This window comes from Colossoma macropomum, unplaced genomic scaffold (assembly GCF_904425465.1).
Source record: "Colossoma macropomum unplaced genomic scaffold, Colossoma_macropomum, whole genome shotgun sequence".
NCBI lineage: Eukaryota > Metazoa > Chordata > Actinopteri > Characiformes > Serrasalmidae > Colossoma > Colossoma macropomum.
In genome coordinates this window covers 35,778,482-35,791,947 of record NW_023494792.1, presented here as the reverse complement: position 1 = coordinate 35,791,947, position 13,466 = coordinate 35,778,482, and the positions used below count along the sequence as shown (strand labels likewise).

The following is a 13,466-nucleotide window of genomic DNA, read 5'->3' as shown; positions in this document are numbered from 1 at the left end:
GGTGTGATCCATCACTGACCTACCGAGCCAGCTAATGTTTGCTGTTCATACTAAGCTGACGTTGTTGAGAAACTAAACAGTTTAGCACTGCTGTTGGCCACTTGTTTAGCATTTGTAACGGGGTAGCCGAGCGCTCGTCTTTTCTTTCTTAAATTATGACTATTACAAAAATTGCGGCCATGCTTTTCCAGTTGTTAACAGCTCACCAGATACTTTATCCCACGACAAATTTGTGAAATGTTCCAATTTTTGGTGAGTGTTTGTCGTGTTCCGACCATAAAGGATAGTTTAAAACCACAATTAACCACTCAGGAGCAAAAATCAGCCTTCAAACTTGAAAGAAATAATGATTTGACATTTAGCGCGATATGTATCGATATCGAACAATATGAATTTTGTTTATCGTGATAACATTTTTGGCCATATCGCCCAGCTCTACATTTGAACTGTGATCTAGAAATAGTGCAGAATATTAAGGGTGTGTTCACATCTAAAAGTCCATACCAAGGTCTGAACCAATCCGAATGTTTTTGTTACACTGTATACATTTGATTTGATTGGTTTCACATTTAGTGAGCGCACTGAAGAACTTTGCATGACGTACTTACATCCTGTCATCAACACCTATGTGTTTCACATTGATTGGTTTGTAGAGGAGCGTATGTCTGACAACAGTGTGTTGTCAAATCAGCGGGTAGCCTTTTCCTTTTGAATGGAGAAAAATGTATACCTTTCTCTCTCATCCTCCCAGGAAATACATTTTTATGCATTTTTTTAAGTTTACCTTTGACCTTTTCATTAGACCAAATTACAATTAAATATTTCTTCTTCTCCTCTCCCCATGTGCCACCGTGGCTTTTCCAGTTCTTTTTCCTCTTCTGTTGTTTAATGGGTGATAACTGCCTGCCTCAACTTCCTTTAATTGGTCCGAAAGTCTAAACCATCCAAAAAGTCTTTTCACACTGCAGACGAACTGAGCCATGGTTCAATTTGATCTGGACCAAGACCAACTCTTATGGCTACATTTTGGTTCTTTGGTCCAGACCGTGGTCCAAGGCATCTTTTACACCTGCTATTGTGGTTTGGACCAAACTGATTTTAGACTTTTGAACATTATATAAAATTTATTTTTTGATCATTTCATTCCTGCACTGTGTGACTTGTGTTGGTCAATAACTGCTCACTTATGACACAGTAATACAGGCTAAACAAGAAAAACTAATAACCTTTAAAGTGCCCTTAAGTCATAAGTTAAAACACAAAAAAATAATCTGTGCTAAATGGTAGACTGTTAAATATTTTATGTATTATGGTTATGGCCAAAAAATACTAAAACTGGCATAGGAGCATCCCTAAACTTCAACACTCCTTAAGAACATGAAGATCTACCCTCTCAGAAAAAAGGTACCAAACTGTTACCGGGGTGGTAGCCCTCTTCTCACTGTGGTGGTACCCTCAAGGGTACGTCTTCAGTATCTTTATTTAGGTAACTAAATTTGTAACGTTCACTGTTCTGTTTTAAAACATTAAGTTATGAAAAGGTCTAACTATTTGTCTTTCCCCAGGAAAAAACTTATTTAAGGTACACAGTTGAACCGTAAAATCATTGTTGTACCTTGGAGGTTACATTAAAATTGTTTGTACCTTGACGAAAATTGTACCTGCTCTGTACCTTTCTTTCTGACAGTGCATGAATATGCACAATTATGCTAATTGTAAACCTTCCCCATTTCTAAACCTGACCTTCCCCCACAACTCTGCACGCCGTCTCTACATTTTTCAGATAAGCAGTAACAAAAACATAAAGCTTGATTCCTACATCCAGTTCATCTGGACTGCTACAACCTCTTTGTACAAACCTCTGGCATGATGCCGCACCTCCTGCCACTAAAAAAGCAAGTTCTGCAATGTATTTTTCTCTGTTAATAATGTGATGTCCCAATGCTGTTCTATTTATGTTCATATGTAAAGAATGCGATTTAACAAAATGGATGGATTTTGGATGCATTCTGGGCATAAATGACCACTTAGATGATCAAGAAAACATATGTGTAACTCTTCAGTCACCTTTTAATGTTACTTTGAGTAAACCAACCAATAATAAATAAAAAAAAATAAATTAAAAAAAGTGTTTAACCCCTTTAACACTCTAATGACCAGCTGGTGGGTCAACAGTTCCATACCTCACTCTTGGAGCAGCATACCTTACGTAGCAGTTTCATAATAGTTATCAAGGTGAACAATTTCACAGTATGGGAATATACAGTATGGGAAAATGTTAAATTGTATCGTTAATATGGCTCTCAGTCTCTTCCCTTCATTTGCATTTTGTCATCTTTTGTGAAAACCACTGTCAATGATCAAAACTAGGCATCTGGGTGCATCCTATCAGAGTAAAGTGGGCCGGGCAGCAGGTGTGGGGTGTGTGGGGAGGGGAGCATTGCTATGCACTCAGCCACACTTCAATGACTGGGCTTTCCTTCCAAAGTTCTTTATAAATTCTAGGGCATATTGCTACAGCCCTCTTAGTTACTGATTAATTCATAGTACTTACTGAATAATACCCCTCAAGGTTTAGGGGTTAACACTGATACAGTGCTATTAAGATATGGCAATATTAAATACTGGAACGGCTGACGTGCCTCAATCATGTACTCATACTTTCACACATACCTTTGCTGGTGATGAAAACACATACATTCTCACAGCCACATTATCTAGATTATACAAGCCAGTCCTCTGATTACATGCTTCATGACACACAGCTAACTGAACACACACTGATTCTATCTTAGTCTCTCTGTAATCCTCAATCTCATTACTTGTATCTGGTTCACTCAACACAGTCTCAAGTGTCACTCCAACTCAAAATGGAGAAAAATTCCTCTCAAAAATATAACATAACTTCATCAGTGAATTCTTCATTTTGTCAGGGCAAAACAATGTATCTGCCCCCCAATCACACTATTAAACCACATCTTTCTAATTACTCATAAGTATGATAACTGTCCGTCTATAACGCTCTGTTTTAGACATTACTTGATGTTGCTCATCAAAGTAAACTCGCCATCAAACTGAAGAGGAAACTGAAAAGGCAGCCATAATCCTATGCAGTTTTATGGTACAAGGCCAGTGGCTCTGGAGACTCCATATACTGTTCATTTTTGTGCGTTCCCAGCATATGAAGTAATTGTGAAGCCTGTCATGTGCTACTTCAGGTGTTTTACAGCAGGAACACATACTTAAACATGTCTAACACTGGGGCTGAGAACTCCTGGACAGTGGTCTGGTAACTTAGGGCAGGAGTTCACGCCAAATGTTTGCATTTCTGATAACAGAGGTTCAAAATGTCAGGCATGTATTTTTAATGAGATCTGCTTGTGATGTTTTAAATAGACAGCACTGTAGCTGCCAAAGCTACTTGTATTGGATGTCATGTGCTCATAGCTAGTGGAGTTTCCTCAAACTTGTAGGCTACAATATATTCAAAGTAATGCAGATATGCAGAACATTATAAAAAATGTAAATTCCCATCAAAGCAGACAGTGTGTACAAACTTTTGAAATAGTTATTTTAAAGTAATAGTCCGATGTTTCCTCTTTTTTCAATGTTTTTCCTCTGTGTGAAATTCTTTTTAAGTAAAATACACACCAAAGATTAGCTCCTGTAAGCTTCCATGGGGCATGTAATAAGACAACAAAATTGCTTTTACAATCTCCAACATACTGATAATATTCTTCCATACTCAGGTGGAAGACAGGGTCCAGAATGATCCTTAGAAGAATGTCTAATTTTTTTTACCGTTAGAGGTATTACATTTGAAGATGTCCATGCATATTTTAATGAATCAGGTATCAGCTAAAATAAGTCTGATCCATTTCTGATGTTTTGTCTTTGTATAAACACAGACACATAGACTGTAAGCGTGTGGCTATGCCAGTTTGTTTTCTGCCATTTATCACGAGTGATGTCACCGGAACCATGTATAATATACACTCCCATTATGTTTCTGTCCTGTATTATCCTGTCCTGTAACTGTATTATCTATGAAAACTCCAAAAAGTATCAGCTGATACTTCATATTAAAGGACTAGCGTCTGATTAGAGGGCATGGACATGCTTAATTAAATTATGATTCCTAAGAAATAGGTCATATTATATATGAAACTATTTCAGAAGAGTCAGCCTACCAGAGCTATCCAGCCAACAATACAATAGTCCTGTGACCACCGATTAAAGCAAAACTGATAAAGAAATCAGTTTGAATATAATATATATTAATGTATGCTATATTGGAGTTTTCTGTGTGCCATTGTGCAATGGAGACGGTACCATTTTTGCTATGCTGAGGACTTAAAAGTTATTAAAAAGAATTGAATTTGATTTTAAAAACTGTGCAAAAACTGTGGGAGAACACAGGAACCTGAAGCTAGCAGGTTCAGCTTACTATTACTATCAGCTAACTATTAAGCTGATTGGAGGGCTGAAAGATTAATTGATTTTATAATAAAATTGCAATTTGAAAGATTGTAAGAGCTGCAAATGTAATTATGGCTCACATTTTTAACAATGCTATCTTAATCTTAATGAAATAGGGAACTTACATAACAAATTTAACCTAATGAGCTCATTCATCTCTATGATTTATCGATATCAGGAAACCCTGTCCAGATTGGCATTTTTAAGACAATGACCCTAAGACGTGTGTAAGTGTAAACGCACCCAAGACACATTTAAAACAGATGCTAATCCAATCACTCAAACCACTTCAGGAGGTGGTCTGAGACCCATACAAGCCACGTTATGGCAGTGTAAACACATCTGTCTCTTCTAGAAACATTTGACAACCAAAACCCCTCCCACTACAGCTGAAACTCCTCCCCAAGCAGCACATCACTGGGCATGTGATCTGTGCCTGTGAGGAAGATAATCACACCAGACTACACAAAAATGCTTAACAGCAATACTACTGTGCAGAAACACGCTGCAGATGAAGAGATAAACCTATAAACAACTGGTAACTGGTTGCTGTGAAAGGAACAGATTTGCATGTTCCGTCTCACACAGTAATCGGTTTTCAGTCTGACTAACCAGAGACGCATTTGACTACCAAGTGTAAATGCATGTGGCTAAAATCTTATGCAGATACAATCCAGATACTTGTAACATCAAGAGACCAGGTGTAAACGGGGTCTAAGAAAATAGTGAAACTTTCATACCAATGAAGAGAATGGGGAAGGTGATGAAGAGCAGGAAGACATGCGGAACCAGGTTGAGTGCGTCCACAAAGCAGCCGTTATTCAGGACTCCCTTGTCCACGCTGTAGGAGTTGTTGAGATCGTTCCCACAAAATGACAAGGCCATGTTGCCTGACTGCGCCAAAAGATCCTGGAGCAGGGATTAGAGAATTGCTGGTCATCAGCCATGGAAAAATGCTGTTCTGTGCAGCTTGTTCAATACGCACTAAAAGGCTTCACAATTATTGTATAAAAACACTGAAGAACCATTAATGTGGTACAAATTTTTTTTGTCACGATCATGGTTATTCAGTGGTGTATACAGCATTTGTCATCTAGTACCATCTAGAGTCTAATGTCTGAAAAAAAACAGACAAAATACACAGGCTGCCATGTAAGCCTTCACCTCTTCATCTTTAAAGAGATTCATAGCCACATAATGACTGGCCCTGTGTTTGTACTTAAGTGGCTGCTCAGTAATCACTGCTACTGGGGGAGGTCTAGTGTGATGTCTGTGTAATTTCCATCACACCTTTCCAAAACCCTCTCTCAAATGACTTCCAGTCCTGAATCTCTGTTCACACTGTTGGCGATGTAACGTTCTTTAGTAAAGGCAATGGCTCTATTTTATGCCTAAACAGTTCTTTGCATGGTGAAATGGTTCTTCCGATTGACAGAGAATGCGTTTTATATGCTTCTATACAAAACCTTTCCAAAAATGGTTCTATATAGCACCAAAAAGTGTTCTTCTACTGCTGCACAGCTTGGCTTTGAATAAAAGAAAAGAACCTTTTTGGTGCCATATGGAACCATTTTTAAAAAGGGCCAATATATAACCATATACAACATATTCTCTATCAATCTGGAAAACTACTTAAGCATGAAATAGTTCTACATAGAATCCATGGTTGTAAATAGAGCCACTGCCTTTACAAAAGAACCTCTGAAGAACAACCTTTGTGAAGAGTGTAGGTCTACTGAGGTGACCTGACAAGTGGATTTAAATGACGAAAATGTAAAAGTAACGCCAGAGAAACTAACATTATTCTCTCCACAGAGTTAAATCCGCCCTCAGTGTGGACAGAAAAAGCCAACTTAGAAGAAGTCAGCTTTTCAGAAGAAGCCAACTTGCTCCACGCATTTCTCAGAGTGGAGCTCAGTGACATTTTCTTCTCGAGGACTCTCTAAACTCGCTAAAGTAAGAAGAAAACAGACCAAGAAGTAAACGCTCACTTACTGGAAGAAATGTCCCGAATCACCACGTTTTCATTCCCGAAGCCTGTGTTTTTTGGAGACGGCAGTCTAATCACACACACACACACACACACAATGAGAGAGAGAGAGACAGAGAGAGAGAGAGTAGTAGGGACTGATTATTTTTAGCCGTTGTGCATCAGCTGTGCGCATACTCCATCTCTGCCTGCTATCGGATTTCCAAACTTGAGCAAGTGAACTGAGAGAGAAACGCCACACGGTCCTCCACACAGCCTGCTGCCAAAAGATAATACAGGGAAAAGACACGGGGTGCTTCACGTTTCCTTGGCATTTTTCGATATGAGCACATTTAGGCTACGTGTTAAAGATATTCAGGGATGTAGCTTAGTGAATGGAAGGTTAGCCACCTTGTAGCGATGAACAGTCGTGGGTGGATCGGTTTCAGCTTATCTGCATCTCTGTACAGATACAGTGCGGACTTATTCCTCTTATTAATGTGTAAATAACCTCACACTAGGCTAAAAATGGAAAGCGTTACGATACAGCTCACTATTTCCGACCTATCTAAGCCAGTTTAACCCTCAGCATCCTCACCTTCGCCACAGCGCTCATTCAGGCTCATTCAGGACTCGCGAATTTGACCGTTCCACCTTAAATGGTGCAGCAGTTACATTCTGGCGTCTCGGGCCGCAGGGACCGAATGTAACTGCTGCACCATTTAAGGTGGAACGGTCAAATTCGAGCAAGAAGCTGGCGAATAAGACGCTGACTTCAGCTTCGCAAGACAACACACAACACCAGCAAGCTGAGTGAAATCTGGGTTACAGAGACTCGTTGTGCAGGTGTTCACACACACACACACACACACGGTCCGGGTTTGTCCAGCTCTAACCACACTCAAACACATCCACACTCACCTAAAACCCCCGGTTCCTCGCCTCCTCTGTGCCTCCTCTCACCCTCGCTGTGGTGGCTCTGCTCAGTGATGCTGCTCTCTTTCTGCTTCAGTCCACAGGAGCGTTATGGCGGCGCCACAGCACCTCCTCACATGTAGGGCAAGTAAAGAACAGCGGGACAATCACAGGACCCTCCACTCAGCTCCGTCTTCATGTGTCACACACACATACACTGAATGTGTCTTTGGACGGACAATGCAGCCGCAGAATCAGCGGCGAATTTAGGCATAGATGCTAATATGTAGACTCTGCGCGTGCAGTGACTGTATGTATTTTTATCTTTATCAAAGGCAAAATGTGTCACAGAGAGATTTGACTGGGCTGATCAGTGTTAAAGGCTTACTGGCTGCTCTGCCCTGATTTCTTTGATAAAACCGGTGAATATGGCATGTATGATTCCTCGTTGTTAATCTGATAAGAGCTGGTCTGTGACCCTCTGCTGGCCCTCTGAAGAAATCTGTGCTCTCATGCCTTCTTCATGACCCATAACCAATATTAGACTCATGGGAGCTGGGGCTGCACTGTACGTCTCCCATTCATTTTGCACTCTGTACACTATTTCTCATGCCCCCCCCCCTCCTTTTTTTCTTTTCTTTTCTTTTCTTTTCTTTTCTTTTCTTTTTTTCTTTTCTTTTCTTTTCTTTTCTTTTCTCATTCATCTTTTTTTCACTTTTAGCCAATGTGTTGATGTTATATACAATGTCATGTGCCATTTAACTGTTGGAGGTTACAAAGTTGAATCTGTTAAGAAATTAACTCTTAATTATTTTATGTTTTTCAGAATTCACAGGTTCAAACTGAAAGAAAATTAACTTAATATGAACAACACAGCATAAAAATACAATCAGAACACCAACTGTAATAATAATAATAAAAATTGTGATCATAATAATTAGCAAGAATAATTTATTTTAGTTTTTTAATTTCTTTTGAATAAATTTTAATTAATTAATAACAATAATAATAACAACAACTGTTAATTATTATCATTAATATCTTTAGAGACCATGGCAGATACCAAATTGATAGGTTGTGATAACTGACTTTTGTTAAGAGACAATAAGAGGATTGTTTGTAATTAGAAAGCTTTGCCTGACTACTTCATTTAGTACACCGCCTTGTTTCTACACTATGTCCATTTTTTGAGCTGCTCTTACCATCTAGGTGCACTTTGTAGTTCTACATTTACAGACTGACATCCAACTTTTTTTCTGCATACTTTGTTAGCCCCTTTCACCCTGTTCTTTAGTGATCAGGACCCCCATAGGACCATCACAGAGCAGGTATTATTTGGGTGGTGGATCATTCTCAGTGCTGCTGGAATTTTTAAACACTCACTGTCCACTCTGTTAGACACCCCTACCTTGTTGGTCCTTGTAGATGTAAAGTCAGAGACAGTAGCTCATTTGTTGCGGCACAGTTTGTGTTGGTCATCCTCTAGTCCGTCATCAGTGGTCACAGGACGGTGTTGGCTGGATATTTTTGGTTGGTGGACTATTCTCAGTCCAGCAGTAACACTGAGGTGTTTAAAAACTCCAGCAGCACTGCTGTGTCTGATCCACTCATACCAGTGCAACACATACTAGCATGCCAACACGCCAGAAGTCGACTTTTAGTACAACATTGTGATGCTGAGGACATGTGAATACAATATTAAAATAGAATTCTACACACTTTTTTCAGTATGTTTTGCTTAATTCTGTGGTTGAGATGTAAACAAAGTCATTCAAAGAGTTTTGATGTAAAATGTTTAATTGTAGAGAAACTTACTAACTCTTGATTTCCTTTACAGTGGTTGTGATAGGAACCACCAGGGATCTCAGCACAGAGGTTGAATCTCACATGGCTCCCTATTCCCTATAGGTGTCTTCCACACCCAAGTAGCAGACTAAATGTTGAATAATGATTCATGCATCCTGTGGCTGTATCCCATATGGATTTATTTAGACATATAATGCTCTTTTGGGTGCAGTAATCATTATTTCCTGTACTACATAGCAAACTACATATAGTCATTTTATTTACTATACAAAACAACTAGTGAATCTACACCTGTCTTCTGAATTTTTATATGTAATGTTGATGACAGTAGTGGTAAATTTGAAAAAAATAAGTTTTCTTTGGGGGACAAGACTATTTTGCCCTTTATGTACCTCTCCGCCATGAATAGATATTGAAAAAAGCATTAGGCTTTATCTCTACACTATTGTAAAACAACGTCTCAGACATCAGGCAGCATATTCACAGCCAGTTCATGCCATAATGTCCTGTGAGGTCTCTTTAAAGGCTTTGAGCGTTTGCTTCACATCACCATACTGTGAACAATTCTAACTCAGTACGTTTCTCTAGAACAGTGCGTTATCAAACAACCCTGAATTACCTTGTTTAGATGTTAATCATTTAATTATGCAGAAATTTTGAAAATTCTTTGGAATTCCCTCTTAAACTGGCTACAGGAGTCATTGAGGTTACCGATCATCTAGAGACTCCGCTGCAGGAGAAACTGCTGTATGTAAGTGTGCTTGTGTGTCTGTTGGGGGAAGCGAGGGTGCGTGTTGGGAGACACGGTGGGTCCCGGGGTCAGTTTCATTGTGTGTGTTTGTGTGTGTGCAGACATTCACATCCCCTCTGGGGCGAGAATGGAGCAGCTCTGATCTGCTCTGTCCAACACACAGGAAGTAGCACAGGAAGTAGCCCATGTGTGAACCATCAAAGCGGCCTGCGGTGACACCCCGACTGGGGGAAAGCCAGGCCCGAACTGGTCTGGAGGGTTCAAGGTTCAAACAGCAACAACTTTGAGAAAGTTCCAGATTCCCATCAGTAAGCCAGGAGTCAGTAAGCCTCTGCACATGTAACATGCGTCATCATCAGCTCAGCAAAATTAAACACAGATAAGTTGCTAAAGGTCCTGTCTCGAAAGACAAACAAACGTCACTGGGGAGATTTAAGAGCATGTGATCACTGCATTTGGTCCCTTTATTTCATCACTCAGGCACATTTTGTCTGTACAACCAAATGGTTTTGATTTTTTCAGTCATAGAAATAAAATCAGTAAAATACATTCATGTTTGCGTCTCTTCTTTGAGATGGTTACTGCTGTAACAGAAAAACAGCCCCTCTTTCCAGTTGCATTCTGGGGTCACCAATAGCCTAACCAATCATAGGCTAATCAATCATAAGCTTGATGACTAGGCTATGGTTGCTTATCCTGTGACTGGCAAGCCTGCAATTGGTAAGTCAATAATTATTAGCCTGTGATTAATTAGCCTATGGTTGGTTTTCCTATTACTGGCTAGCCTGCCACTGGTTTGCGGATGATTGTTAGACTGTGATTGGTTAGGCTACAATTAGTTAGCCTGTGGTTGATTAGCACATAATTGATTAGCCTGTGACTGGTTACCCAGTGAGTAGTTGGCCTGTGATTAGGTAGCCTGTGACTGGTTAACTTGTAATTGATTAGCTTGTGATTACAGGGACTGTGTTTGGTTAAACTGTGATTCGTTAGCCTCTGATTGGGTAACCTATGCTTGGTTGTAACTGGCACTGCCACTCTCACCTGCTCTATGCTAAGTATATAGTGCACTAATAGGAATTTAAACTCGTTACTGAATACTGTACATATGAATTCAATGAAAGCTCAGTATTCACCTATACAGACACCAGTACACTACTGACGCAGTGGCAATAACTCCCCCCCCCAACCCCCCACCCCAGACTGCTGTCAGATGACAACCCTAGTCGTCAGCAGAAGAGGGATCCAAGCTCTGGTTTTTCCAGTGATGACTGAGCTTTCGGCTAAATGATTACATGAACACGTCTTTAATTAAGTGCTCTTCTGTCCCAGACAGCAAATGTTCAACACAGACGTCATTCCGATGAATTCATGCAGCTCTGCAATATTTTGTTTTGTGCCACTGTAAGAGAGATTGGAAGCTAGTGAGGTGAAGCTGCCAAGTACATGATACCAGGCGGTTTTTTTTATACACAACCCCATCACACACAGAGAGAGAGAGAGAGAGAGAGAGAGAGAGAGAAAGAGAGAGAGAGAGAGAGAGAGAGAGAGAGAGAGAGAGAGAGAATGACATAGCACTGTTTATTTAACAGTGGCATGACCATGCAGTCATTTCTATATCAGTGTAAACGAATGCTTAGTGACATTCAGACAGCGGCTCCCAGGTGTCCGAAAACCATTAAACATGTTCGTCACCCAACACACACACAATTTCAGTCTGGAACAGTCTGATCTCTCTGTAATGCTAATGACTAATACAATCAGTGAACACCAATGAATAACCAGAGTGTAGATAGCCACATACTCCAAACTTACTTTAAGATACTTCATGTATTTGGGCCTAGTTCTAATGTCTCTCATACTCTAGGGTGGCACAATATATTATTGTTTGACAATCATTACTGCAATATTGTCTTTTCCTGGAAAAACTGTTTGTTATGCACTGTGAGCACCGTAACCAGTCACAGACATTCCTTTATGACTGTTCAGTGGGTGTTTTGACAAACCAAGGACCTTAGGCCATTCAAAAGAAGTAAACAGTTTGGGTGAAAATAATCCAGGCCCATCTTTGACTTCAATCAAGGGTTCAGGATTGTTTTTATTATAATCATAATCATAATGCGTAGCAGTAGAAAAGCAAATGTGATACATGTAGCCCTTGTTATGCACCACATACTCTCACTTGGACAAAGCTGAGTCTGCGGGTGTGTACTATCCCTCAACTATGAATATATACAACAGTACCATTTACATGCTGCTGCATGTCTGTTTAACATGTCTGTTTAGGTGCCTAGCATGTGAGTCAAGGGGGAAATGTGAGGCAGGCAAAAATAATGACAGAGGAAAAGAGAGATAGATGGACGGAGGGAGAGAAAGAAAGTGAAAAAATATTTTGACTTCCTGTCAAACAAGGAAGAAGAAAAGTAATATGATGATTTTGTTGAACAGTCCAGACTAAGTGCCATATGTGGGCAAAGGCCTCAGTCAGCAGCATGAATCTATATAAACACAGATGGTGTAGTTTTAGCATGCAGACAGGCACTGTTGTCATGGGCTGAACACTTTTATGGAATAGATTTATAGCGCAATGGTCAGACTTACATACAGAGCCACACTAGCAGTTGTAAGGTACTAAGCTACTGGATCAGAAGGGGACTTGGACAGTTAGAACAGTGGCTATAAACCCCAGTCAAAGGAGTCTCATGCACTTCAATTCGCTTTAACACTGCATGCAATTGTTACAACCTCCTTGAGGGTGGTCGGGCCAAACCTGATGAGTTGAAAAACACAGAAAACGGCCAGCAGGACTGAGCCTGAGAATCAGAGTTAGCAAACCAAATGTTCAGCTGTGGTGACATCTACTGGTTAGTATTATTAAACACACAGAGACTCAGTTGGATTCAGATTTAGCCAGGTGCATGTTCAGTCGGTCTTTTTTTGTAATCAAAAAGGTAATCAAAGACTGTATACATAATGTTTCCATGGGCACTCATTAGACAGGCCCAAAAGTATCTAGACACCCTTTCTAATTAATGAATTCAGATACTTGAAGGTGCACCCATTACTGACGCACATTGCCCTTGTATAATCTCCATAGAAAAGCATTGACCAATAGAAGTGGATGCTCTGGATGAGCAGAGGGGTATAAAGCCCTCCAGCACTGAGTTGTGGATCAGTGGAGCTGTGTTCTCCGAAGTGATGGAGCTTCATCCAGTATGTTTGGGATGAGTTGGAGTGGAATTTGTGATCCAGATCAAATCATCCCACATCAGTACCTGACCTCACTAATGTTTTGATTTGGCTGAATACAATTAAATCCTCACAGCAATGTTCCAACATCTAGTGTAAAGCCTTCTCAGAAGGGTAAAGGCTGTTACTACAGCACACGGGGACAAACTCCCTATTAATACCATTGATTTCAGAAGAAACATTGGATGAGCAGGTGTCTGCAAACTTTTGGACAAATAGTGTATTACTTTAATATAAACCTCAATTCCAAAAAGGTTTGGGGTTGATGTTGTTGTACCGTGTAGAATATGGATTGGT

The 13,466-nt window shown here is 40.0% G+C and overlaps 1 protein-coding gene across 7 annotated transcripts in view; it reads right to left on the bottom strand.

The window, feature by feature from the left end:
• Positions 1-7,578, bottom strand: part of abcc9 (ATP-binding cassette, sub-family C (CFTR/MRP), member 9) — a 58,757-nt gene extending 51,179 nt beyond the window's left edge. For 4 of the 7 annotated variants that reach the window (XM_036576986.1, XM_036576981.1, XM_036576984.1 and 1 more), the window contains exons 1-2: positions 6,475-6,637; positions 5,220-5,388 (exon numbers count right to left, since the gene is read on the bottom strand). In XM_036576986.1, coding sequence (XP_036432879.1) covers positions 5,220-5,364 — 145 coding nt within the window. In that variant the 5' untranslated portion in view covers positions 5,365-5,388; positions 6,475-6,637. Of the gene's footprint in view, positions 1-5,219; positions 5,389-6,474; positions 6,638-7,369 lie in introns of those variants that run through there. The other 3 variants (XM_036576987.1, XM_036576985.1, XM_036576983.1) reach the window with 2 other exon arrangements.
• Positions 7,579-13,466: the final 5,888 nt, after the last annotated feature.